The sequence below is a fragment of the Colossoma macropomum genome, unplaced genomic scaffold (assembly GCF_904425465.1).
Source record: "Colossoma macropomum unplaced genomic scaffold, Colossoma_macropomum, whole genome shotgun sequence".
Classification (NCBI taxonomy): Eukaryota; Metazoa; Chordata; class Actinopteri; order Characiformes; family Serrasalmidae; genus Colossoma; species Colossoma macropomum.
This window is the reverse complement of record NW_023494799.1, coordinates 7820410-7847628: the sequence shown is the minus strand read 5'-3', so window position 1 is coordinate 7847628 and position 27219 is coordinate 7820410. Positions and strand designations below refer to the sequence as shown.

The 27219-nt window shown below is 39.4% G+C and overlaps 2 protein-coding genes across 3 annotated transcripts; one reads left to right on the top strand and one right to left on the bottom strand.

The window, feature by feature from the left end:
* Positions 1 to 2747: 2747 nt before the first annotated feature.
* Positions 2748 to 17578, bottom strand: tdrd5 (tudor domain containing 5). Its single transcript, XM_036586985.1, has 16 exons — positions 17350 to 17578; positions 15013 to 15483; positions 13484 to 13632; positions 13227 to 13310; positions 13074 to 13130; positions 12830 to 12986; positions 12028 to 12212; positions 10893 to 11107; positions 9920 to 10129; positions 9566 to 9632; positions 7654 to 7851; positions 7425 to 7562; positions 6895 to 6987; positions 5165 to 5305; positions 4414 to 4567; positions 2748 to 2932 (listed from the first exon to the last, which is right to left on the bottom strand). Exons 1-16 carry the CDS (start codon positions 17576 to 17578, stop codon positions 2748 to 2750), a joined length of 2733 nt encoding a protein of 910 aa, XP_036442878.1.
* A 2657-nt stretch (positions 17579 to 20235) lies between these two features.
* Positions 20236 to 26936, top strand: nphs2 (NPHS2 stomatin family member, podocin). Of its 2 annotated transcripts, none has more exons than XM_036586571.1 (8): positions 20236 to 20628; positions 20715 to 20818; positions 22758 to 22830; positions 23015 to 23097; positions 24004 to 24033; positions 25442 to 25497; positions 25637 to 25715; positions 26555 to 26936. In XM_036586571.1, the coding sequence occupies exons 1-8, from the start codon at positions 20292 to 20294 to the stop codon at positions 26819 to 26821; spliced, it is 1029 nt and encodes a 342-aa protein (XP_036442464.1). In that variant the 5' UTR covers positions 20236 to 20291; the 3' UTR covers positions 26822 to 26936. The 2 variants fall into 2 exon arrangements, with proteins under 2 accessions (XP_036442464.1, XP_036442462.1); XM_036586569.1 differs by having other exon boundaries at positions 24004 to 24207.
* The last annotated feature ends 283 nt before the right edge of the window (positions 26937 to 27219 follow it).

Here is a 27219-nt window from a genome sequence, read left to right as displayed (position 1 = left end):
ATTCCCCTGGTGCTCAGCAGAGCAGTGGTTCTCCCACAGTGAACACTGTGTCAAGGTGACTATCACAGAGACAAGGGTAGGAGGAGGCAGATGAGGGATACATTATGGCTACCAAAGCTCATAAAAACATGGTTAATGAACACAGGCCCTGAGGCTCAGGACGGCCACATCGAAAGCCTGTAAAGATGCAGCACGCTGGATGAGCATTTTGCACATCAGTGGCGTTCTTGGAGTTTTATTCATCACTTTATTCTCTTTAATGCAATTCGATTCGCTTGCTTGCTGAATAATCTTCAGCTCTGTTGACACACATCGGTTATGACACAGGATGAGTAGAGTAGCTCAGAAACAGCAGAGCTGTTGAAGTGAGGAGGTTGACGAGCATTTCTGCAGGGGAGGGTAGTCTGTTTGCAGAGCCAGAAAGGCTGCTATATGATGAACACACTCCGTGCTGACAGGGATCAGCACTCAGAGCTGCAGGGCAGCAAGGCCAACAAGGCCAGAGCCAGGTCACACTGAGTCACTGCCAGCTGGCTTTCCCAGCCTGGAGCTGCAAAGCCACATCTACACAGCACTCAGCAAGTCCCACTACACATCTACACTGTGTCTACTCATCTTCTCACAGGCTGACTGACTTAATACAAACATGCTGTAAGAAGAGGTAGTCTCAACTAGGGCTGCACAATACAGATTTTTTTTAATTTACTGTGTGACATGAGCATCGTAACCAATCACAGTTCCTCAAGGTGTTCGTGTAATCCAAAAAAAATCAACTGATATTGGCACAGCGACTTTTCATAACTCTGAAACCATTCAAATGTGAAGTTATCCAACCAGTAACTACTGGTGACACAGAACATGGCGATTACCAAAATACAATATTTAAAAACTGGAATGCTATAAATATCAGGATTTATAGGCACTTATTGAGCAGTCAGGTTAGGTTATGGGAAGGGAAAAGTATCAACGCATCCCTGGTCAAAATAATGCATGTCATACACTCTTAAAAAGATCTTCAAGGGTTCTTTAGTGAAGAAAATGGTTCAATATAGAACCATGAACACTCCAAGAACTCCATGCATGATTTAAGGTTTTTTGCATCATTACATGGTTATTCTTCAAATTAATGGAGAATGTTCTGTAGATAGTTCTATACAGAACCTTTCTGAAAAGGGTTCTATACAGCACCAAAAAGTGTTCTTCGACTGTTATGACATTAAGGTTGTAACAATAGAAGAACCCTTTTTGGTGCTATATAAAACCCCTTTTAAAAAGGTTCTATATAGAACCATCTACAGAACATTCTTCATTTAGCTGAAGAACCTTTTCACCATGCAAAGAATAATAACCATGTAATGATACAAAAAAAACCTTTAAGCATGCAAAGGGTTCTTTAAGTGTTCATGGTTCCACATGAACTCTAGAAGGACCATCTTTTTTTAAGTGTTTACCAGTGACTGACCAACGCTTTATTTTATTTATTTGTAATTTTCACCTAATTTTCCACCCAGTTTAGTCTCCCATTCACACGATGCTGCCAAGCTGGGAGTGATGGGGGAGAGGGAGGGCAGTCCTACCATCAAGATAAAACTGTGGCACTGCCAGGGGTCAAACTCTGTCTCCCGCCAATAGGTGGTTACACCATTAATGTAATGCAAGTCGTATCAAAATAACATTGTGATATCACAATAGTAGTATTTTGTACATATTGTGCAACCCTGGTTTCACGAGTCAACTGTCCACTGTCCATGTTGAAAGTCCAGTAAAGCAATTACTCACTATCCCCAAAACAATCTACAACACTGAATTTTTTTTTCCACTTTTCCTGCAGTTAAACTGACAAAACACTTAAAAAAGATGGTTCTTCAAGTGTTGTTTAGTAAAGGCAATGGTTCTATACAAATCCATGAACACTCAAAGAACCATCTGCATGCTTAAAGTAACAACAGAAGAACCTTTTTGGTGCTGCACAGGACCCATTTCAAAAAGGTACCCAAAAAGGTTTAAGCATGCAAATGGTTCTTCAAGTGTTCATGGTTCTATAGAATCATGGTCTTTACTAAAGAACCCCCAAATAACCAGGTTTGAGTGAAGGGGAAAAAACAAAAAACAAATAACAAAAAACAAAAACAAGTTCAAAAGTATCCCACACTGACCAAAAAAAAAAACAAAACAAAACAAGAAAAAACCCCCAAAAATAATCCCAACAACTACTGTAATTAAATCTGAGTTAGGGCTTTAATGTTATACCCACAAAAATAAATGTTCATCTTGGTACATTTCCTTTTTTAATATACTCCAGGAACGATCACATCGATAAAGCTGCGAAACAATGAACAAGCAACTTTACTGGAGCCAGAAAAATATATAAAAAAGGGTATGAAAATTTAGGCCTATGATAGAACACAGAAGACCAACAAGGCAGAATATTAGCTGATAAAACTAATAATAACATACAAAAGACAAAAAAAATATATTTTGAGGGCCATCATTAGTTAAAAATAATTAAATAGCCCCAAACAATATTCTGCTTCTATTTAGATATTGTTTCATAATTTGCTTACTACATCTCACAAGGGTTGGTTTTTGAATGTTAACATATAAAAATATAACATGTAAAACTATATTCAACATAATACAAAACACTGAAAACGTAGCTCTCAGCACTACTTCTGGATTCTTTACAGTAGTTTCTAATGCTGCTTCAGGCCATTATGTGTGGATGCGAGTTGAGGAAGTGGGTTTGTTCAGGCCCGTTTGTGTGGGTACCAGTGGAAGAAGCTGGATCCAGCTGCCATGCGGGCAGCTGGGCGCAGGGCTAGGGGGCTGGCGTGGCGGAGGAAGAGGGCATCAGGATCCAGACTATTTCCGGTGTTAAATGCAGGGTATATAAGGCTGGAAGGTGGTGAGTGGAAAATTTCAGCAGACATGTCTGGACAAAAAAGAAAATAAATAAATAAATGAATGAATGAATGAATGAATGAAGGCTATGGTAGTTATATACAAGGATAACATCTATTGATACAGAAAAAGTATGAGAAAATGTAATTTACTAAAAAAAGAAGTAGCCAAGTAGAGGATGCCAATATCAGCGTAAATGGACATTTAATATTGATGTATATGGATAAAAGGATAACTGCAACACATCTTCCACCATCTCAAGTGGATGTTCATACAAAATTGGTTTTCTGAACTAACCTGTACAAATCGTGTGGATCCACTGATTAGGTTTCTAAACAGTTGAGCTCACATGTTTCGTATGACACGGATGACTTTCCCAAATATCTCTCTGATCAGCGATCCACTAAGCAAAACTTTACTAAACAAAAAATTTCCACTTCACAATTGCTTTTAAAACTGTATAATGGTTTACAGCTGGTTCGCAACACAGATTCCAACAAATAAACAAAATCTAATTTCCAATTAGACAAGCCAAATGTTAAAAAATAAAATCTACTATTAAGGGTGGGCAAGATGGAAAAAATAGGGCAGCCAAATGATTAAAATAATTGTGTGTGATTAATCGTGTTATTTTCTATAGTTAATCATGAATGATCTCATTTGTCTTATTTGCTCAAATTTGAGCCTAAAGAAATATTTTTTCCCAATGAAACCAGTGCATGCTGTTGTAGCAATATGAGTGGACATAATAAGCATTAGAATGTATTTATTACTTTCAGTAATTCAATAACATTATTTTCATCATCTGAATGCAGGGCTCACATTAAGTAGAACCAAAAAAAAAACAACAACAACAAAAAAAAAATCACATTATTTCCACACAGAGTGAAGGTTGGGCTGCCAAAGGTGTCCTCCAATGCTAATGTTACTGATATTACAGGCATCAGTGCTGACATTTCAGACATTTCAGACATTTTTCGGTCCTAAATAGATTCACATATGGCAGTAGCTGGAATTTACCTTGGTTTTATCAACAAAGCCAACTATCATAGAGTTATAACAACAGCACGCAAGCAGCTGGACTTCTGGCTAGAACTATGGATGGTTTGAAGGGTCTGCCAAGGAGAATGCATTAATGGTGACACCACTAAAAAGACAAACACACAACTATACTTCACTTATACCTTTAAAAAAGGAGACTGAACAACCATTAAGTTTGTAAAAACAACTATCTACGAAACAGGAGAAAAGATTAATTGGCAAAAATAAATTATTGAAGTAAGAAAGACATAATTAGCTGAAATCCAAACAACTACTTGTTACTATGCAGTTACTATCACTGGTTGTTGCTCTACATAACTGGCAGTTGTTCAGTGTTTTAGATGTATTCAGAAAACTGACAAAAAGTGAGGTAATTCATTAAGATAACAGTGAGATACGGTCATATTGCCCACCCCCTCTATAGTACAATCTAGAACACTGAGTCTGGAGTGATGCTGTGGCATGTTCTACCCGTGTGGCCTCCGCAGCTGTGGATCATGCCTGGAGTGTGGAGGCTGAGGGTCCACAGGGTGGAAGCAGTTGGCTGGGCTTGTTCAGTGTCCCCACAAGATGGCTGTGGTTCTGAGGTCAGTTTGACAGATGGAGCAGACGAGAGCAACACAGACTACACGACAAAACAAGAAAGTTTGCATCACGCGAACATGTCAGAAACATAAAGACACATATGGTTACATTACTTAAACGTAACTTTATCATCATCTATAGTCAAAACATTTCTACTACTTCATTGCCTATGAGCTACTCAGCAAGAGACAGCAACGTATACCTGATTACCTTTTAAGCTTTTATTCTCATCTATCCTCACCTATTAAACTTGTCTTTCTTCACAAAGTTGTTTTTTTTTAACTGATTCATAAGACGGGCTTTTGTGGAGAGGATAATTAGCATTTTCATCTAATTAACAAATAATTAATGGCAGCTTTGTCTCCTGGGAACACAGATTATAATGAGTGACAATGAGCTGAGCGCTAGGAGATGAATTATACTCAAACGGCACAGCTCCCACTTCGGAGAGTGAAAGGCACGCAAGACTGAACAGAGGCTGCTGTTTTGAGCAGCTAGAAGACAATCTGAAGAAGGAATATGGACGACACCACAAATAGGGGTTATGTCTCAAATCAGAATCAGAACCCAATTTGACTATATAGCACATTACAGATTGCAGTCAGTGGATTGTTCTGGAGAAGGAGAATGTTCTTACATTTGCAGTGTCCTCTTGGCAGCTCAGAACAGGTTTGGACTCATCATCTGCACTGCTTTTGTCAGTCCACCCTGGGTCCCAGTTATTAAGGCAAGCTGGGTCTTTAGTCAGCAATGCCCCAAATGGGTTTGCCTTTTCACCCTGGATTGGAAGGAAAGTTACATGAGCTTGATAAGACAGCACATGCACAACCCCATTTCCAAAAAAGTTGGGACGCTGTGTAGAATGCAAATAAAAATAGGATGCAATGATGTGCAAATCATGTAAACCATATTTTTAAAGGAAAATACTATAAAGACAATATATCAAATGTTGAAACAGAGAAATGTTATTGTTTTTTGAAATGTATATGCCCAATTAGAATTTGATGTCAACAACACATTCCAAAAAAGTTGGGACAGGGGCAATGTTTACCACTTTGTTTCATCATCTCTTCTGTCAACAGCACTCTGTAAGCATTTGGGAACTGAGCAGACACTGCTGTAGTTTTAAAAGTGAAATGCTTTCTTGTTCTTGTTTGATATAGGATTTCAGCTGCTCAACAGTTCGGGGTCTCCTTCGTCGTATTTTTCATTTCATAACCCTCCAAATGTTATCAGTGGTGACAGGTCTAGACTACAAGTAGGTGAGTTTAGCACCCGGACTCTTTTAATACGGAGCCATACTGTTGTAATTTATGCAGAATGTGGTTTTACATTGTCTTGCTGAAATAATTAAGGCTTTCCTTGAAAAAGGAAAGTCGTCTGAATGGCAGCATATGCATTAACAACATTACCCATGTCATGTGCACTAATGCACCCCTATACCATCATAAATACTGGCTTTTGAACTGGGCACTGATAACAAGCTGAGTGGTCTTTAGCCCGGAGGACACAGTGTCCATGATTTCCAAAAGAATTTCAAATGTTGATTCGTCGGACCACAGGACACTTTCCCACTTCACCTCAGTCCATTTTAAATGAGCTCGGGCCCAGAGAAGGTGGCAGCATTTCTGGATCCTGTTTATATATGCTTTCTTCTTTGTGTTTAAGAGTTTTAATTTGCATTTCTGGATGCAACGACGAACTGCTTTCACAGACAGTGTTTTTTCAGAAGTGTTTCTGAGCCCATGCTGTGATTTCCACTATAGAATCGTGTCTGTTTTTACTGCAGTGCTGCCTGAGGGCCCAAAGATCACAGCCAGCAAATACTGGTTTTTGGCCTTGTCCCTTGCATACTGAGATTTCTCCAGATTCTCTGAATCTTTTAATGATATTATGTACCATAGAAGATGAAAAACAAAAGTTCTTTGCTATTTCATGTTGAGAAACGTTATTCTTGAATTGCTACACTATTTGCTCACGCAGTCTTTCACAGAGTGGTGAACCCCTCCTCATCTTTACTTCTGAAAGACTCTGCTTTTTTAAACCCAATCATGTTACTGACCTGTTGCCAATCAACCTCCAGGTGTTTTTTAGCATTACACAACTTTGCCAGCCTTTTGTTGCCCCTGTCCCAGCTTTTTTTGGAACATGTTGTTAGTATCAAATTCAAAATGGGCATATCTTTTTCAAAAAACAATAAAATTTCTCAGTTTCAACATTTGACATGTTGTCTATGTACCATTTTCAACCAAATATAGGTTTTAAATTATTTGCACATAATTGCATTTTGTTTTTATTCACATTTTGCGTAGCATCCCAACTTTTTTGGAAATGGGGTTGGAGAAGTCATGATGCTCAAAACCCCACCTGAGCCACATTAATGAACTCCAGCTCAGGAAGTTCCGGAAGATCCTCTGTGTCTTTGCCGGGCTGCTGATTCTCTAGACCATCTGTCAAAACCTGAGAGGGACACATTCATATTCACTATGTAAATTGAACAGCAAACAGCACAAAGGCGCCCTATTGATCAGACAGTGGTATGATAATTAAACATCAACAAATACGGTTCATAATTCCTTTTTGAGAACAGATCGATACAACCCAGAGACACTCTGAAAAAGTGCAGTGGGCATTCAGGCGACAGGTGATGTATGGACCCTAAAAACCCAGCTTGATGACTGCTGTCCAATAGCGGTTCCCTGTAATTCCCCACTTTACCGTCTCAGCAGAAAGAGCTTGGCTGTGTACGCTGGTCCTGAGGACCAGAGTAATTTACAGAAAGCTGAGGGCAAACCGGCATGCTGCCCAGTACAGGCACCACTGCGCCTTCCCTGAGACACTAAATACTGTAAGTGTGGGTAGTTACAATAAACTACCAGATAAATTTGACTGCATACTGTGGAAGGAGCTTGCTGAGGCCGATCATTTAGGTTTTGTCCATTTGTGATGCCCAGGGAGGGAGTGAAATGTTCTTTTATTTCCTCCAGCTGGTCCTCTCCAAGGTAAAGGGTTATGGGGTTGAACTGCGCTAACACCTAAAAAAACCAAACAGAACACAAAAAGCCATTATGGCATAAATAACAGAAGCAGACTGGGAACAAGTAAAGAGAGAGATGGATCTTTGACCGGTGTGCTAGCAGGAGAGCAGGCTATGGCATGGCCCTCAGCCTGAAGTGCACTGTGGATGTAGATGTCCTCTTCAGTGTGGGTGTCGCACAGGAAGAGCAGCAGGAAGTCCTCCAAGTAGCTGTGGACTGCAGCCACTAGGGTGTGCTCACAGCACAGCTTCTGGAAAGTGTTGGTGGCATCCTTAGTCCAAGTGCCCTGTGATGAACACAAACTGAAGAATTGGAGACTGAAGCTTTGAGCAGACATTTTGAAAACCAATCTGCACAAATGATATAGATCTGTAGGCTGTTCAGGTGAGGTGTTGACACTTCCATGTTTTCTCCAGCATCCTGCTAGCAAATCCTATTAACGATGAATAACTGCATTGTTAGATACTGTGCTATGAATCTTCAGTATATTTTTTGAGAAAATGTTGTGTGAAAACGTCAGTGCACAAGCCAGTCATTTGATTCCCAGATATTTCCCTCCTCCAGAAGATGTCATGTCCAGTATATGCCATGGGGTCCAAAAGACCAGAGCACTACTGAAAATGCTTCAACTGTGCATTCTTTTCTCATTTAATACAAGGTTTTTCACTACAAGTTAAAATTATCAGCATAACAGTTTGAGTGAAAAGTAAAATCTTTGAAATATCTACATAATTTTCAGAATTTCTTAGTATTTATATGTCCCCCTTCTGCTTTAATGACAGCGTTCACTTTAGCTAGACTTCATACATTAGGACAGAAGCCTCTGAGATCAAACACACTTAAACATGTGCCTAAATTTGAACGGTTTCCCAACAATGGTGTCAAATCTTGAATATTTGTTTTTTTTTTATTGTTTATTTCCAGGTTGGATGTAGTATTTAAACACTGATAAAGCTTCAGGACATATCATTCACTCATCAGTCTATACATGTAAGCTAAGATGCAAAAGTTTTAAACTCATCATTTTTGTGATGGCATGAGAACTGATAACTGCCTTTTTAGCCTACAGCACGACTGTTTGAGAACAAGCTTTACAACCTGGACTGTATTGTGAGGCATAATACAGATCAGCCAGTCAGGACAGAGATCACTTACATATACAAGTCATTAAGGCACAGTAACAAAAACGGCCAGTTTAATTCTGAGGGATTAAGTGAGGTTGGAAAAGGGTCATGTAATGGTCACTGTTTCTGGTACATAAAAGCACAAAACCACTATCAGCAAACCTCAGTGGGTAAAAAGAGAATACAGGAAAGTAGTAGGATATGGGGCCCTTATAGGTTTGGTCCAAAGTTGAGCCACAGTTATAAAGGTGAGGGACAAATACCATCTTTGGAAAATCACTTCTGTCTAAATATCATGAATTTGTATCATATTTGTGTCATATTATGACTACAGGCAATGGTTTTTACTTTCCCTGTACTTATAAAAGAACAAAAAAACGGATTACAAGTGCTGAAGCAACTACCCACTGGGTTCTATCACAAGTGTGTTTTGAGTCAATGAGTTTTCTGTTTTTTTTTTTATTGTGCATGGTAATTCTTGCCTCGGTCTTGCTTTTGTCTTAACTGCAAATTAACACTTTTCACAAGGCATTGTTCAAACAGAATGAAGCCTTTGTTGATGCCTTCAAGATCTGCAGTAACTTGTGCTGACCACGCAGCAGCTCTCTGCCATAGAATCAGCCTTTATGAACGCAATAACATGGTATCAAGCAATTTCACAGTGGAACAAAGAAGAATGACAGTAATTGGCCATGCAGTGCAAAGGAAGACAGCAGTAAACTGCCTCATCACAGCTCTCAGATAATTGTATGTTGGAATAAGTGGTAGAGGTATCCACCATGAAATGACTGCTAGCATAGGACGGCATTGGGTCTCTACTCCAAACTGATAAATACTTAAATTCTTAGTTAGGTAAAGAAGGCAGCTTTACTCTACCTTTATTGGCTTGACTCCAGCAAGTACAGATGGAACAGCTTGTGCTGGAAGCTCAGCATAGCATGACCTGCAGAAAAGGACACGTAGTGCGATGTTTGAAAGGGTAAACTTATTTTTGAAATGCATTACAGCCAGTGTACAACAAGGATGTACAGTGTCAGTGATGCGAAGAACTGTTCTTATGAAGCATCAAAAGCTATTTGACTGCTAATTGTCAATAAGTCAGCGAGTTACATAGTGAGTTACAAGCTCCATTAAGTGATTCATATCTAAAAACACATTACATATTCAAGACAAAAGACTGTTCAATGTCTAATAAAGGTAAGGGGTCACTGCAGTACATGAAGAACTTACTTGAGGAACCGGAGGCTGTTTCTACTGACGGTAGTGAGGTCTCCAAAGTCCACATAGTACACGTCCACCTCAGTGGTACTGAGAACCTGGTGGATGACCACACGGTAGAACCACATGTCTCTGGGGGCCACACAGCACACCTGGCCAGGCCGAACATAAGCATCTGGGAGCCAGTACCGCTCAGTAACCTCTGGGCATGTGTAACAGCTCCTACAAAACAACACACAATCTCACAAAGGAACCAAAACCAGCAAGTCCAGCTTCCCAAAAGCACCCTTGTATTGAGGTAACTTCAAAGTCAGACTCATTCTACTGTATTATGATAACCTTTGTACACTTTTGGGAAACTTGTGGTGTCTGGTTGTGAGAGAAAGGGCTGTGATCACAGAGGAGCTTTCAAGACAATTAACAAGACGTCTGTAAAATCTATATGATAGAACAGGCAAGCCTTCTTATATGCTGAGACCCTTCCTTCCCTGTTAGCTTACAATCTATCTCGTTAGGCTACTATTACAGGAAGCTGTAATTGTGTATTCCCAAACACAATCAAAGCTAATTGCTGTGCTCACTGTCTTTGGTGACTGTTGCAACCGCAACACAGTTGGTACTCCTATAGCCCCAAAAATGGCTCCAGCTATATTGTGCGATGTTCCTTACATTCTTGCGCCTGCACATTTCATCAATGCAAAGTCAGTGTAGTCAGAAAATCTGAAAACAAATAACTACATAAAGAAATACGTTCAGAATGCGTTCATAAAGGCTGATTCTATGGCAGAGAGCTGCTGCTTGGTCAGCACAAGTTACTGCAGATCTTGAAGGCATCAACAAAGGCTTCATTCTGTTTGAACAATTCAATAACCCAATGAAGTTGAACTTCATAGTAAAAATCATTAATAACCCCTTGCCTTGTGTGCAACATTAAGAAGCACTTATTAATATTAATTCACAATCCATATAAAATCTAAAAAATAACCTCATTTCAATCATCATATTCTCCAGGGTCCTGGCCTCCTGGTTCTCATCAAAACGGACATAGAAGAGGCTGGGCGACTCAGTCCTCTCCACTAGGACAGGCACCAGCTCCCTGTCTTTCCTGCGGGTAGGAGGCTTCAGCTTCTGGCACTGCAACGCATCCAGAGGAACCCCTGAGCCACGACTCAGCATCGTCACTGGAAATATGTCCACCATCTGAAAACAACAAGCCTGAGTAATTAGGGCAGAATGATGTGGGGAAGTATGCAACTGTGATTTTTCTGTCTGATATTGTGATAGCAATTTAAATTGTGATTATTTTCCATAAAGGCCTGTTTTATGGCCAGGAACACCAGAATATCCTTTCCTATCTGGCTTGAGGCTTGAATGCCACCATTTATTGCCTGTTAGTTGATCTACAGGCGCTTCACAAGCTCCATCTTATAAAGTTAAATTTCCCAGCTTAAAACTTTGTGAGTTAAGACTGTGTTAATTACATAAGCTATAAGCAATATGAAAATTGAAAATTGTTACCAAAGTGCTATTTTGATATAAAATTATTCATCTTTAAGCAATGTGAGTCAGCACAAAGTAATACGATCAGGTATGCAGTCTAAGACAGTGGTTGCCAAACTGGCCCTCGAGGCCTTTTACTGTATACCATAGGTGGGTACTGAGGGCCAGAGTCTAGCACAGACTGGTGATTTCTCCGCTCTAGCAAGCCACAGTAAACTTGCTAATTAAATTATGGGTCAATCAGGTTAATTAGGAAAATTACTAAGCCCTGCAGAATTCCCCACCCCTGCTCTATTGCTGTGTGTTGGGAGTTGGGATTAAGCAAAAATTGGACTGTGGTGATAGGGCTTTAGGCCTTGTGTGACAACCACTAATCTAAGATGTACATCTACTGGCATCGTGAAAAAATTAAAGGCTGTTATCAATATTTAGACTAACATATTTTCTTGCAGAAAAATATCTCTCAAAATCCGTATAGAGAGTATAGAGAGCGAGACTGATTATTATAAATGCTGGGACAGCTGTGAGGTGCTTTTGCATTTTGGATATACTTTTAAAAATCATAAACTATTAACAAGCCTCTGTATTGCCTGAATTGAGCTTAATATGAAAAAAAAAACCTGATGGATGGTCTTGTTGATGATCCTGAAATCAGTATCAGATTCTGAAGATTCTGCAGTTTCGCCACCCTCGTCTTCCTGCTCCCAGGCTGACTTGCTGCAGCTGAAGTAGTAGCCCTCATTGGAAGGATTCAGTGATGACAGACGTTCGTCACTTTGTGACAAGGCTGGCAAACAGACAAACACTGCTCATTCGCAGTACAGAGCCATCAGGAGAGGATCATGTAATGTGTATACCTGTATAACAGTGTGCATGCCATTTATTTCATGCAGAAGCACAAGCACAGTATCACTTTTTTTTGGATACCTAAACCTTATGTATTAGCTGATGAAGTTATTAAGCTGACTGTTTTTCCCTTAAAAACTAAGCTTTAAAACTGAAGCACTTTGTTGAAGATGAGCATCTAATAGCACCATGCTCAAACAATTTTTATTCAAACAAGTATTGTTCTCTATCTAACTATCACAAACACATCACTTATAGTGCAAATAAATTCAGGTATTTTAACTGTATACTGCTTACACAAGCCAAATATAATGAAATCAATCTTAGATCTGTTATAGAATCAGACTGGATTTGTTATTATTTCCTCCGATATCCGATCCAGTATTTTCTTCACCCAGTATGAGAACTGGGTGTCGGACTGGTGTCATCTCTAATGTTGTCAATTGTGCATATTTGCTTCCAAAATATTACACCTGTTAATGTTCAGTTCAGCTGTTGCATAAAAATGAACTGTTTCTTAATTTACTGGGTGATCAGTAAATCGTGGCCAAGTCGCTCATGTAGTGGACATAAAACCTGGTTGCGCATCATGTTTGAGCTCCATGATGAGTAAGTGCTTTGCTCCCTCCTCTGATCCTGGCTGCAGGTAGAACGTGTCACTGAGGGCTCCAACCATTTCAGTCACGCTCAGGAAGCCACACTGGGCCACAGGCAGATCCTCATCATACATTTTCTTGAACCAGAAAATAAGAAAGAAAAATAAGTTCATTTCGTATGACAAGCAGGTATTTTATATGCAAATAGTTGCACAAGATATTACCTTGTACTCTAAAGGAAGGTTGTGAATGGACATTCCCTGACTGTGTCCTGCCACAACCTAACAAGATATGCATAGCAACAGCAGTTTTAATGGCACTGAGAGAAATTAGCAAAAGCAAGAGTCCATTTTGCACTGATATACTGTACAACTGACCTTTCGAAGCTTATCTTTCAGCTCTTGGCTGACTGTGCCTGCATCCCCATTTTCAAGAATCCTCTGCTTGAACTGTTCCTCAAGCTACAACACATGGAATTAAAAAATAGGGCTTGCATTTATCAAATATTTCAGAGTAAGAGTTCTGCTCTATGATGTTCATGTATTTATTAAGACAAAACAAAAACTGATCCTAGATCAGAAGATTCCAACCTCTTAGTAAATACAATGAGAAACCAAAGAGCCAACTGACAAACCTTTGCAACAGACTTCTCAAACGACTGCTGATCCTGCAGAGGCTCTGGAACACTGGCGGCTGGTTTAGCTTCCTGCACTTTGACAGCTGCAGCCTCCTTAAGGCGGTCCTGCATGTCAGTCTTGCTGAGCACTGCTTGTTCTTTTAAAGCTTTTTGTGCAAAGAAAAAAACAATAATTTGCATGGTGAACAAAAGACATGATGAACACACATGGTGCACCTCTATAACAGACATGTGTTACTGTTGCCTCGTTGTGCTATCTGCCCAAATTATGGGTAACGGAAGCCCATGACGTGTGACTGATGATGCAAAAGTATTATTCCATGCCCAATCACATTTCCTCAATAGACATTCAGATATATACAGAACAACAACACATTGCATGCAACTGGAGTTTAGGTAGGATATACACTACCTTCCAAAGGTTAGGATACCTTGCTTTTTAGAATTTGCACACTGTTAAGGCGAAAACAAGAAACAAGAACTCCAGTACTTTTACAGCCAAAGTTGCATAGGCCAAAGTTGCATAGGCCAAAGTGGCATTTTAAAATTATATTAAATGAAAAAACAGTTTTGTATTTAAATAACATGAAATCAAAGTGCTACACTGAAAGTAAAAAAGCAACTGGCTTTCAAGCACAATGACATTTTGGTACCGGTGTAGCTGCAGCATTCAAATATAGCACATGTTCACTTACCTGCCTCACTTCATGTACGTTGTGAAATCGCAACACAGATTGGTCAAAATCAAAATAACAAATCGGGTGATTCAAATCATGTACCACATGATTTCCAAACTTAATGTTAAATGCATATTTAAACTGTTTTGGTCTAAAGGTTTAAAAATCTGACAGCCTTACTCCAAAGGTAGCACAGTCACAAAAAAGTTATACCGTTTTCCTCTGAATAAATCTGTGGTCTTCAATATATTAAGTTATTGCAAACTGACAAAGAAATGCTAATTTGGTTTAAACATTTTCGTCCCAAAAACTTTTTTTTTTTTTTTAATTTTTTACCCGATTTTCTCCCCAATTTAGTCGTCTCCAATTCCACCCGCTAGTTAGGACTCCCCCAATCACACGATGCTATCAACGCTAGGAGGGTCAAGGTTAACACAGACTTCTTCCGAGACCTGTGAAGCGCCGCCGCTTCTTTTCGAACTGCTGCTCACGCAACGTCATTGAACAGCTGAACGCGCTCGGAGGAAAGCGCCAACCGCCAGATCTGTTACGTCAGCTAACAGACACCTGCGCTGACTACCATTGCGCTGAGTGATGGGGGAGAAGGGCAGCCATCCCACCCACCCAGAGAGAGCGGGGCCAATTGTGCTCTCTCAGACTCCCGGCTACGGATGGCTGTAGCATCACCAGGGATCGAACTCGCGATCTCCTGATGATAGGGCCAACGCTTAGACGGTTGCGCCACTCGGGAGCCTGTCCCAAAACTTTTGATGGGAAACTTAGTGGAACACAAAAAAAAAAATCATTTCATCACATACTGAACAGACATAGAATGTTTTATTTGCACACCTGTCGGTCTGGTAGGGGAGCTTGACATCCTTGCAGACTTTTTTGAGAAAGCTGCAGCAAGAGCGGGCATCTGTTTGACGGGAGTGAGGGCGGCCTTCAGGATCAGCTGCGACCCCATCCGAGTCTGCCTCACCGCAATTAAGTCCGAGGCAGCGGCCAGCATCTCAGCAATGGAGAAGAAGCCATAATGCATGACCTGGAGAGGCCTGCCGAAGCAGGCTGCGTACCGCGTCTCCAGCTCAGACAACCCTACGGGGCCGTGGGACAGCAGCTGCCGGAGCTGGGTGCGCAGCTGCGCAGGCAGGGCAGGGGGGGCGCGGCCACGGCGAGGGAGGATGAACGTGTGGTGGTGCTGTGGGAAACGGGATGGGAAAATGCCCACTGAGCCTCTTTTAGCGGAGGATTTAGGTCTGTGGTCACGCTGTTTGGAGACAAGCTCTTCAATGCCTTTTGTGGTCTCATCTCCAATTGCTAGAAACAAGAATTCAAAATTTAGTAGGTTTAAAACTGTTAAATGGGAGCTTTTTTTAAAAAAAACTGCTATTTCTGGACATTTTTGTTCTAGAATTCTATCACTTAGGTAATTTATGATTTGTGATGAAAAATACTTTGTAGACGAGGGACTGAATTTTAACTTTAAATTTAGAATTAGAGATATCAAATGTTTGGCACAGTACAACTACTGATGTATTGATCTGAGGTAATTAAACAGGAATTCCATTGATTTTTCAAAAAACTTCTACATAATTACATTAGTAAAATGTAATCCAAGTCATCCAGCATGGTTTGATGTGAAATGTTCCTTTCAAAGGGAGCAGAGGTGGTGATGGGAACCAGACATCTGAAGTGTTTAATGCCTCTAAAAGCTCCCTCAAAAGACACTATGTAAAATAATTGTCACAATTAAGTTACAAATATGTTGCCTGATGCCTATGACACTGTTTTACAGTTGTTTTGAGATAAGATTTTAGTCAAAAACATATATTTAAATCCATTCATTGTAGCAGGGCGTTAGGCAAATTAGTCCCCCAAAGAAAACTAATTTCTTCAGATTTAATAGTATTTTACCATTATCAACATTACATATACAACTCAGAATTCATATGCAGATTCACTGCCGTTTTGAATAGTAAATAAAATGCTATATTGGCATTGTAGTCACGGCGACCCCTAATTGGTGGAATTCAACTTTAAAGGCTACGGTCAGTATTCATGATCATTTTCAGAGTTTGACTGCTGATCTAGGATCTGCTCCTGTAAGTAAGGTCATTGTGAATGAGAGAGGAATCTGATTCTAGATCAGTACTCCTATTCTGAGAAGGTTCATGAATACATGCCCTCACTTTCACTTCTGGTTAGGGCTGTTTGATCCCAGCCCTGGATTCCAAACAATAATCTTGATTCCAAAATCAAGATATAGAGAAGATCAAAAGTAAAGAGTATAATATTTATTATATTAGACCTTAGCAAAAAAATCTGTGGAGTTATTGCCGGCTAAGTGTACCTCATTCTCCTTTGTGAACTCCTTCAGGTGGTCTGACGTTTTGGTATCGGCCATGTTGTTTGATTGTAAGCAAATTTTAGTTTGAAATTTTACACTAGACTTTGTTTTCCACTTTGTCAGAAGTAAACTAGAGTGGAATTATCAAAGTGTGAGTTGTGTAAGAATGTATTTTTCAGACAGGCTAAAAAGTCACAACAGAATATGTCACACTGTGCACTTGAACATCTCCGTGTGGAATCGAGTTCAAAACTTTGGGGCCGACTCTCGACTCATGAATGCCTGGAATCAACAAATAGTTTCTTTTTGGGGATCAAGTACCAGCCCTACGTCTGGTACAATCTAGAGGTGGGCAGCATGGCAAAATGCAATATTGTAATACTTCCAAGAAGTTTATTACATACGATGTGTCACGATATTTATGTTTCTGACATCTGATAAGTTAGAATAAATACAGTAAGTGCCACATTTTAAAAACACAATCAGAAACTATGAATCCAGTAATTTGTATGTAATACTTCACACATTGTGCTGCGCTAAATTAAACAGGACTATTTATGATCTCTTTTTAATCTAACATGCAGTTGGGAAGTGTTGTTTAAGTACTAATAAGAGCCACAATATGCTCAGAAAAGCACACTGTAACATATTGTGATGTAATTTACATTTACGCTCTTATCCAGAGCGACTTACAGTTTGATCATTTTACACAGGTAGATGAAGGTAGGATTAGGAGTCTTGCCCAAGGACCCTTATTGGTATAGTGTAGGGTGCTTGAACCCCAGTCTACAGCAGAGAAGGCAGAGGTGTTACCCACTACACCACACCAGCTTTACCTTTTAACACTGCGCTGCCGTCGAGAGCATAGTCCAAGCGCACAACATCAGGCATTTCTTTGGCCATGTCCAAAACACTGCGGAAGCCCAGAACCTTGAGGGGCATTGGGTGTCCCAGCATGTTCTGGTAGTCCTTCTTGAGCTGCTCTGGAGCAAGGCCATGCTTGGCTGAAATGAGCAGCGAGCGAACATCCTTCTTCAGAGCGCAGAGGAGCTGATCCTGGGTCATACTGGAGAGAAAGTGACAGGGAAACTGACAGAGAGGGTTATGTGATTTGGTCAATACACAGTTCATTACTCACACATAAAAAATAACATTTGTCATTATGTGTAGGTTTTTTATTATTATTATTTTTGGCAAAGTCATGGTTCAACCCTGCTGAAAAAAAGAACCTTTAAGATTAAAACCTACGGAGCCCCGCTGGTGAGATCCTGTATACATAAAAATAATGCGTGGCCTCAACTTAGTAAGGCGTGGGAATGAGATGGTTAAGTCGTGGCCATGCCTTACTAAGTCTTACTAAGTCGTGGCCAAGCATTAGGTTCTTGTTTCCACGTTTATTTATACATGATGTCATCATCAGGGTTCTACAGAGCCCCGCTGGTGACATCCTGTATAAATAAAAAATAATGCGTGGCCACGCCTTATTAACACGTGGAAACGACATCCTAATGCGTGGCCACGACTTAGTAAGGCATGGGAATGAGATGATTAAGTCGTGGCCACGCATTAGGATCTCATTCCCACGCCTTACTAAGTCGTGGCCACGCATTATCTTTATTTATACAGGATGTCACCAGCGGGGCTCCGTAGGGTTCCGTAAAAACCTGATGTTTTTGCCTTCTAATGGAAATTGGCATTGGACGTGGAAACCATTAAAATCTTGTACTCTGTCATACCAACCCATCAGGAAAACATAAAATGCCATTAGTGACTATTTAACCAACAGACACTTTTAATAGTGTCTATTATTTCTTTCTTTCAGCAAAGAAAACACAAAGACTGGCGCAGGCGAGGACTCACCTGTTGGCTTCCAGCTCTGGTCCAGGAGGAGGCCTCCCTCAACGCATCAGCACAGCTAACGTCCAAGTTTCAGCTCCAAATTTGCACTTCCAGCTGCTTTCATTAAACTAAGAAATAATCACGTGCCTGTTCGTGAAACGAAGTAGGAAACAAACCGGCTATGTTGGCTATGTTCCACTCAAATAAACAAACAGGAGATGCGACTAGCTAAGCTAGCTAAGCTAGCTCGTTTAAGCGCAATCCTGCGGCTGGGCGTTAGCAGTGTGGATTAGCATGGACGTCCGATTTTATTCTAAGATGTTTTACCTTTTTAACCCCTTTCTTGAAGTCGCGTCACGTCTGGTTCTGCTGTTTGTATATTTGAAGTGTTTCTGTCGAACTCCTATAATGTGAATTTAGGGAGAAACCGGATTTTTCGAGGATTTTTGTTGAGAAATGTGCCAGGCTGCAGCGAGGAGCACAGCCCCGTCAGTGTGGACAGAAACTCAGTCAGCGTCAGCAGAGCTCGGACAGAAAAGCCCTTTGAGCAAGAACATGTTCAGCAATACAGCCTGCTGGTCACCTAAACACACAGTGAGCCGAGTGTACGGGTCAGAGAAGTGGGTGTCTGGCTGGCTGTTGCATTTTAATAAAGATTTTGGGCGGTTGTTTTCTCAGGAACTAATAACGGAGAAGTCCTCCATCAGCCCTTTACACAGAGAGGGTCATTTCTGCTGAGTGGGCGCGTTCCCTTCAGACGTGGTGCCGCAGACCGGGGTGCCAAAACTTTTGTCTCATTGGGGTGAGGTGAGGGAAAGTGCAATGTTTATGAGGGCCAAAAAATCAAGATAAGTAAAATTATGGAAGTCCAGTTAGAGGAGAAGTTTCTGACAGCAGTTTGTTAAAAGTTTGACTTAGTATCTCGAAATAAACACATTATTGACTTACTGTGTTGAAATTGTGACTTATTTTTTCAAAACATTGACTTGTGTTGAAATAATGGCTTTGCCTCACAATGTTGACTTACTATGTTGAAATAATGACATTTTCCTCACAATACTGATTTACTATGGGAATAATAACTTACTTTTTTCAAAATATAGACTTACTATGAGAATTATTTATTTTCTCAAAATAATGATTTATTTTTTCAAAATAATTATTTAATATGTTGAAATAACGATTTTGTATCTTGAAATAATCACTTAATATCTTGAAATAATTAACTTACTACTATTTACTTTCATTAAAAAAATGTTTTTGCATAGTATCTCAGAATTTCATCCTAATATATTTTACAACAATAATATATATATATATATATATATATATATATATATATATATATATATTATTTTTGAGATACTAAGTCAATATTTCCTGCCAGAAACAAAAAAAGAAAAGTGTTTTTTCACTCTTCTGCCTGGAAATACAAATAAAGAAGGTATGCAGGATTTTAAATGTATTTAAATAAATTACAGTATATTTTGTTTGTAAAATGCTTAAAACAATTTTATGGGGAAAACAAGAATGTAACAAGTTATACATGGTGGAAATATGTTTGTTCTTTCATTGAGTGAGGAGGTGGGGTTAGGGTAACTTTCTGGCAGGCCAAAGCAAACATCCCCAACCCACAGACCACACTTTGAGAAACCTGCTGTAGATAATATAACAGATGTCATAATTATTATTATTTTTTTTTCCCAGATCATAAATTGACTGAGAGTCGTATGACAATTTACAATACCATTTACAAAAGGCCAATAATGATGAATCTAGAGAGGGCACTGTACACTGTACTGTCCAGCCCCCTTGACCATCCTACGTCACACTCCACCCTGTGTGTGGCGTGAAGTGTCTGACTTCAGTAGGATGGAGCTTATTTGTGAATCCCAAGGGGTCAGATAGCAACCATCCATACTAACTGACTGAGTGGTAGATGCTTCTTGTTAAAGAGACAGAGATGGAGAGAAGACCAGAAACAGCCCTGAAACCAGAACATCCTCCAAGACCTGGCAGGACCAAAAGAGAGAACACACCAATGGCCAGAGAGAGAAAGCACAAGGCAAACAAGTCAGTGAAGCTCCAGGAGCCTCACAAAAGGAAAGAGAAGGTGAAGGGAGAGGAATCAGGAGAAGAGGACGTAAATGAGGACAAAAAGGATGGGGCAGTCATGTCCAGAAGCACTGTGGTCAATGTGGACAGTGTGAGAGAGAGGGCAAAAGAAGAGCGTGAAGAGTTACTGGGACTGTTGGAGAGTGAATGGCATGAAGAAGGTATGTAAGAAGCAGTGTTTGCATCATAGACAGGTAATACAGATCAGTTACTTATGTCCTAAATTAATATTCTGCTGCCCCAACAGCCTTGAAGCCACGAAACCTTGGAGTTTGTGAGTTGCTTCTCACCATCGTAGCTCTTGCCACAGTCATCTTCTTCTTTCCTATATCAATTTGGTTCTGTATAAAGGTAAGTGTTTACTGATATTGAGAAGAAGTGAATATTCATGACACTCTTTATTGAGTTACAAAACCTTTATTGTAGCTTTGCTACTCTCCTTAAAGATGGCACTGATCCAATAGCAGGTATCATATCCTCAGAAAATGCTCAATGGGATATCAGAGGGAAAAAAAATAAAGAATCTGATCTAGTCTTGTAACAAATCTGCTGTGAAATAGCACTCACTCTTGCTCTGTGAGGTGAAGTTAGATGTATTTCTTGTGGGGTAGTAGTGTTTGAGTAGTTTGAGCAAGATAGACTACTCTTAGATGATCATCTTGAAGGAATAATTTAGCAAAAAATGAAATGTACATAATTTTCCACTTGTCCTAGATGTAGCCTATATGCTATGACATATTTGGTGGACAAATTTTGCTTCTTCACTTAAGAACTGGAGCTGCAAGGCTAACGATGCTAACACTAGAGATCAATAGTCACCCAAATAGCCAAAATCATTTATATAAAAATATATCACCAAAACTTTTCTCAGCTCGCTCAAACCACACCCAGGTCTTTGTTAAGGTCAGCCATGCAGCCATGCCAGTTTGAAAGTTTAGGTTTCACCATGTTGCTGAATACTGGGGACAGCATTTTAGACAACTGGTCTATATGCACAAACCACCTCAGGAGTAGGAGTGCTGATCTAATGACAATGTCCATCATAAATAAGCAGGATTCTGATCCATGATCAGTCCTCAAATTCATAACTGTGAATACCAGCACTGATGTTGCCCGAAATGGCTGCACGTAGTAGTGATGTTTCGTATATTTTTATCACTCACAGTAGGTCATAAAGGCTGCGTTCAGATGGTGGTTTGTTTTCTGCAAAAAGTCCACAACTGAGCTGTGAGGAATCTGCCAGTGACGAGTTTTGGAAAGCAGAGAAGGAGCGGAGCAGACCTTTATGGGTGGCGTTATGGGCAGAAAGTTCAACACCACATCCCACATCACATTAAATAGATAGACTCAAGAAACTAGCACTTGCTGTGCTTTCTTATAGGAGAAAAAGTCCACTAGGTTTAATTTCTCCTACTCGGTCCATGTGAATTAGTATCATTAGCAGGTGCTTTGAACAGCACAAGCAGTAAAGAGACACAGCATTAAAGTGAACTACTGACCAAACTACGGTGGTGAAGGGTACCCGTCATTTCTCAAAATTTTTAAACCTCTACATATGATGAATTAATATTTGAGTTTTTTTAAAATGGAAAAAGCAAACAAAACTGTCCTACGTTTGGCCTTACATTCACTCTCCAGTTCAATTTTACTCGCCCTCTTTTTTGATTGGTTACCTTGTGAAAAGTGACACATGACGAGGGAGCTTTTCTGCTAAAGTTGAACTTCTGTGGTGAAAAAATCCACGCTGGGAAAAAAACACATTCTAAGTGGGGCTAAGATGTAAGACATAATGCCGTTTTTGAGCAGAATACACTCTGGCATCTGAATGCAAAACAACTCAACAGGTCTGTGTATTTTTTCTGAAATGATTTGAGCTATTTGGGAGACTACTGACTTCAAGTGGTATATTATTTAATATATTAAATATTTTAGGAAGCAACATTAGCCTTGCAGCTCCAGTTCTAAAGTAAAGAAGCAAAATTTTCACTCTAAACATGACTTGGCTGATTGGCTGCTTCTGAAGCCTGCTTCTTTACTGAGTTTTTCCTTTAAGTGAAGTGCTTCAATTATAAAAATCTAATTTTAAAGCTTTGTCATTTTAAAGAAACAATCTCTAAAGTTATCAGCCAAATGTGAAATAATATACACATATAAAAATATGTGTATACGGTGCATTTTCTTTGTTTAAAATAATTCTGAATCGATGCCGGAGACCTAAATCTAATGTGGTAAGATGATGAAGTAGTAGTGGTGAGGAATTGCTTGTTCATCCCTGTTGTTTTGTTGAAAGATTGTGAGAGAGCATGAGCGTGCGGTGGTCTTCAGGCTGGGACACCTGCTGCAGAGGAAACCTAGAGGACCAGGTACATCACCTATATCATACACTGTAGACCTTAATATACAGCCTGTACATGCAGTTCAACAGTAACGGTACTTGAATTTACTTTATTTCAGAAAGAATTATTTTATTAATTCTGTTTTTCTTTCATTAATTCCTTTTATTGTTGTTTAGAAATTGTATAGTGATCTGTAGTTTTTTTGGAATAGGGCTGCTTTTTTACCTCCCATTCTTGGATGTTTGTCAGAAAGTGGACATCCGGCTGAAAATGCTGCAGGTGCCCTCTCACACGGTAACTGTCCTGACCTAGAGCTCTGTGTGTTTGTATTATTCTTACTGTAAAGTCTTTGAATGAACTGCAATAATTATTTGACCAGAAACAGACCCTCCCAGCGGGGGAGACATGTAAACAAGAGGGAGAAAACGAGAAAACTCAGCAGATCCTACAGCTGACTAATTACTGTCTACTGTCTACTGACTACAGTGAAGTAACTGAGCGCTGATCAGTATAATAAACGTATCACTGCTGTCGCAACAAAACCTTGTATCTCCAAAATGGTAACTTTAGAGTAGAAGCAAAAAACATACTTTACTTTTAATGTAAATGAATAGAACCTGAATTTCATTATGGGCCATTACGTTTGGTTCATTTACACACACATTTACACACAGGGCAACAGGCATTTTCAAATTATGTCAAAAACTGAAAAATGACAAAAATGGAGATACGAGGTTGTCTTCCAACAGCAGCAACATATAAAATGTCTAAAAAACTGACGTACACACACACACACACACACACATATATGACTAATAATGTAATTTGGTATAAATTAAACAAAGTTCATCAAAAAATCATTTTCAATACAGTATGATTGGATTTGATTGACAAGGTCCTATTCTCTAGAAGACAGTGATTAGTGATCGACACTGTGTTTGTTTGTTGATCAAAATAGCATTACATTTATTACTGCTGCTTTCTTATGTAAAATTTAAAAAGACAAACCCACCTTAAAATTTTTTATGTTATAATATATATACAATGATCAGGTTCTGGAATTAACACAGTGTTTTTTATCTTGAGAAGTGTTTCTGCAATTCACCGTCTTTCCTCACACATACGCTGTTCAGTATCACCTCCAGTGTCGTCCTATTTGGCAGTGATGAATTTTTCACAGCTCTGCCGTGTGCTCTGCAGGTGGTGACGAAGGATCTGGTGTGCACAGAGGTGAGCGCAGCGTGTTACTATCGCATTGAGAACGTGTCTGTGTGTTACTCCTCCTTGGCCGGAGTCCCGGCTGTGCTCCAGGCTCTGGTGCAGGTGTCAGTTAGGGAGGTTCTGGCCCAACACACCTTCACTCACATACTGCAGAACAGGAGCACAGTCGCCCAGGAGATCCAGGTACTTTGGTATTATCAGTAATGTCATTCACTACAACCACATGTATGTTTATTGTGCCATTTACAAGGAGTGTAACCATATGGAGAGCTGTAAAGTATAGACTTGTGACATGTATTATGTCAATTTTGCTTTACTGTTTTCAAAAGAACATAATTTAATCAATATTACAACTCATAAGTCAATACTTTTGGTCTAACTGCACAGTAGCAAACCAGAAAACTTTAATCTAAGCCCCTCATTTTACTTTGTACTGAAAAGTGTTCTGTGCTCTAAAAGAGAAAATCCAACAAACCTGACTGAGCATCAGTTGTGCAAACTCATGCTTACTCACTCACTGCATGCTTAAAAGACTAACAAAATACTGAGACTACACTAAAACTAAAACACTAAAAACTGACCTACATGCAGGAAAGAGACACTAATGTTTGAGAACTTTTACTTGCATTGCTTAAGTTTTCAGTTAATTGCTGGGATCATGAGTTTCAGTCAGTAAACTGGGTTGTTATTGCTGGCTGTTATTATTTTTTTGATGGATAAGAATGAATAAATGTTAACTATAGCTTGGAAAGTAATAAACAAACAAGACATAAATTGTATACAGTGTCCAATTGAGCACTGTGCATGCTTTTTAGGTTGAATGTGATTTTTGATTCTGAGGACAAAATTCAATTCAGTTACCAAATTATGTGTTAAAAATGTCAGAGCTCACATTCTATACTACACAGAAAGGTTTGGCTTATAAATAAAAGTCCTCAAACAGAACTTTTTCATTGCCTGTCACACCACTCTTTAACAAAATAGCCCCTTATAAAGTTGTGTAATTTATAATTATACAGTTAATTATGTTACGTTTTGCTGATTTTGTGAAGTAAATTATCACTTCCTCTACAGAGAACAAACTTGCCTTTTTCTGCATGTGTTAGTGTAGTTTCTATTTATTTGATGAGTTTAACACAGAAAAAAATGTAAATATATAAATATAAAATGTGCCTTCACTTTTGCACAGGCCACATTTACTGTTTCTTTCCCTCAATATCTAAAATGAGCAAATAAACAGTAATTGTACATTAAAATGTGCAGACATTAATTTTTCACTTAAAAAATCAACAAAATATTGTGTTATTCTCAATATTTTAAAATAATTTACATGCATTTTAATGTGATATTACAATCACCAGATAAATGCATGGAGCAAGGAGGCATAATTCAGATCTTTCTTTTTATATGAATATAGGTTGTGCTGGATTCCATTGCTGGCAGGTGGGGAATTAAAGTGGAGAGAGCTGAAATGTGAGTCATTAATATATAACCAGATAAAAGGCACTTATGGCAATAATGTATGACCATAAGAGCACGAGAGGCTCATTAATCCACGCTCTGTACTGCTGAGTGAGAGAGAGATGTGTTCTGTGCGTTGTCGTGATTTCAGAGAGGACGTGCGTCTCCCACCTGAGCTTCAGCAGAACTTTGCTGTCGAGGCCGAAGCAAAGAGACGAGCTCAAATCAGAGTAAGAACATTCTGTCAGAACTACACTGCAGGAAAGACTAAGCTCAAGTTTGCACTTTATTCAGATTAGGTGTAACTCTGCACTAAAAAGGGTTTTCAAAGCTGACTTACTATTGTGCACTGCAATTTTGTCCAAGACTAGGCTTAATTTAGGTATTAGGTAGACTATCTGTGTGATTTACTTCTGAATCTGGACAACTTGTCTATTAGTAGCAGTCATGGAGAAGGCATGATTAAAATGTGTAAAATAACACAACTTGGGTGCACAGAAATGCTGTAGATTGTTGGAGATAGCAAAGTGCAGCACTGTCAGTGAAGCAAGATTATGAGCTTTCATTAAATTAGTTATTTTGCAGTGTTGACTTCTGTTATTTGTTGATGTGAAACCAGCATTGTGTGTGTAATTATTCTTGACACAATAAAAGATGAACTAACCAAAATGGAAAAAATAATGGAATTTCTCTCTGGGATCCAAAAAAAATGTAATACGACTCATTTTAAGATTAGCCCAATTAAAAATGGAAATGAAAGAGGTTTATAAAAATCCATAAAGTCATCACTTCAATTCAAACCAAGCCACAATTATAGAAAAAACGTTATATTACATTAGAATGAGCAGTAAAAGAGAATCAGTGATTATTCTACTGATTATTAGACTACTGCATTACAATTAGAAAAAAAGTCTTCATTCTTCAGTCTCCCAAATTTCAGACCAACTAGCCAAAGACCTACTCTGGAACAAGCTTGTCCTCCACGCAGGACATAACTAGGTCATAAACTAATGTCAGTGTGCATTAGGGAATTCAGCCTGAACTGACCCAGGCTGTTTTATTATTTCAGGTGATTGCAGCAGAAGGTGAGAAAGCAGCGTGTGAGGCTCTGAAGGCCTCTATCGACTCTCTCTCGGACTCTCCTCTGGCCGTGCAACTGCGCCTGCTCCAGCTCCTCCACACCCTGCGCTCTGACCAGCCTGCTGTGGTGCTCAACCTGCCATCTGACCTCCTCAGCCAAACCCTTCAGCTGCCAGACACAACCAGCTCCACCAATCAAACCCAGCCTACAGGTGGCAACTCCACAGAAACAGCTAAAGATTCCCCTATGATGTAATGAGTGCTCCCTTATGAAAGTTCCATTATGAATATCAAAATATAAAACATATTTGTGCCTTTTTATAACCTAATGTTTTAAAACAGAACTATAAAATAAAAGCCTGGAGACGAGACGGGGTGTGTAGAGTCAATACTTTTTTTTGGTACAGTTATGTTCCCTGACTAAAGGTATTGAGATGTACCCTTGAAGGTACCACCCCAGTGACAAGAGGGGGACTGCCCCAGTGACAGTTCACTACCTTTATTTCCGAGAGTGTATCTGTAATGATCTACCACACTTATGTTCTACTGTTTAAACATTAATCTTCATTTATATACAGTAAGTAATGAAATGAGGAGACGTTTCATTTCCCATAGTGTTTGTAAGTGATTCTACATCCGTTTTAATGTGCAATT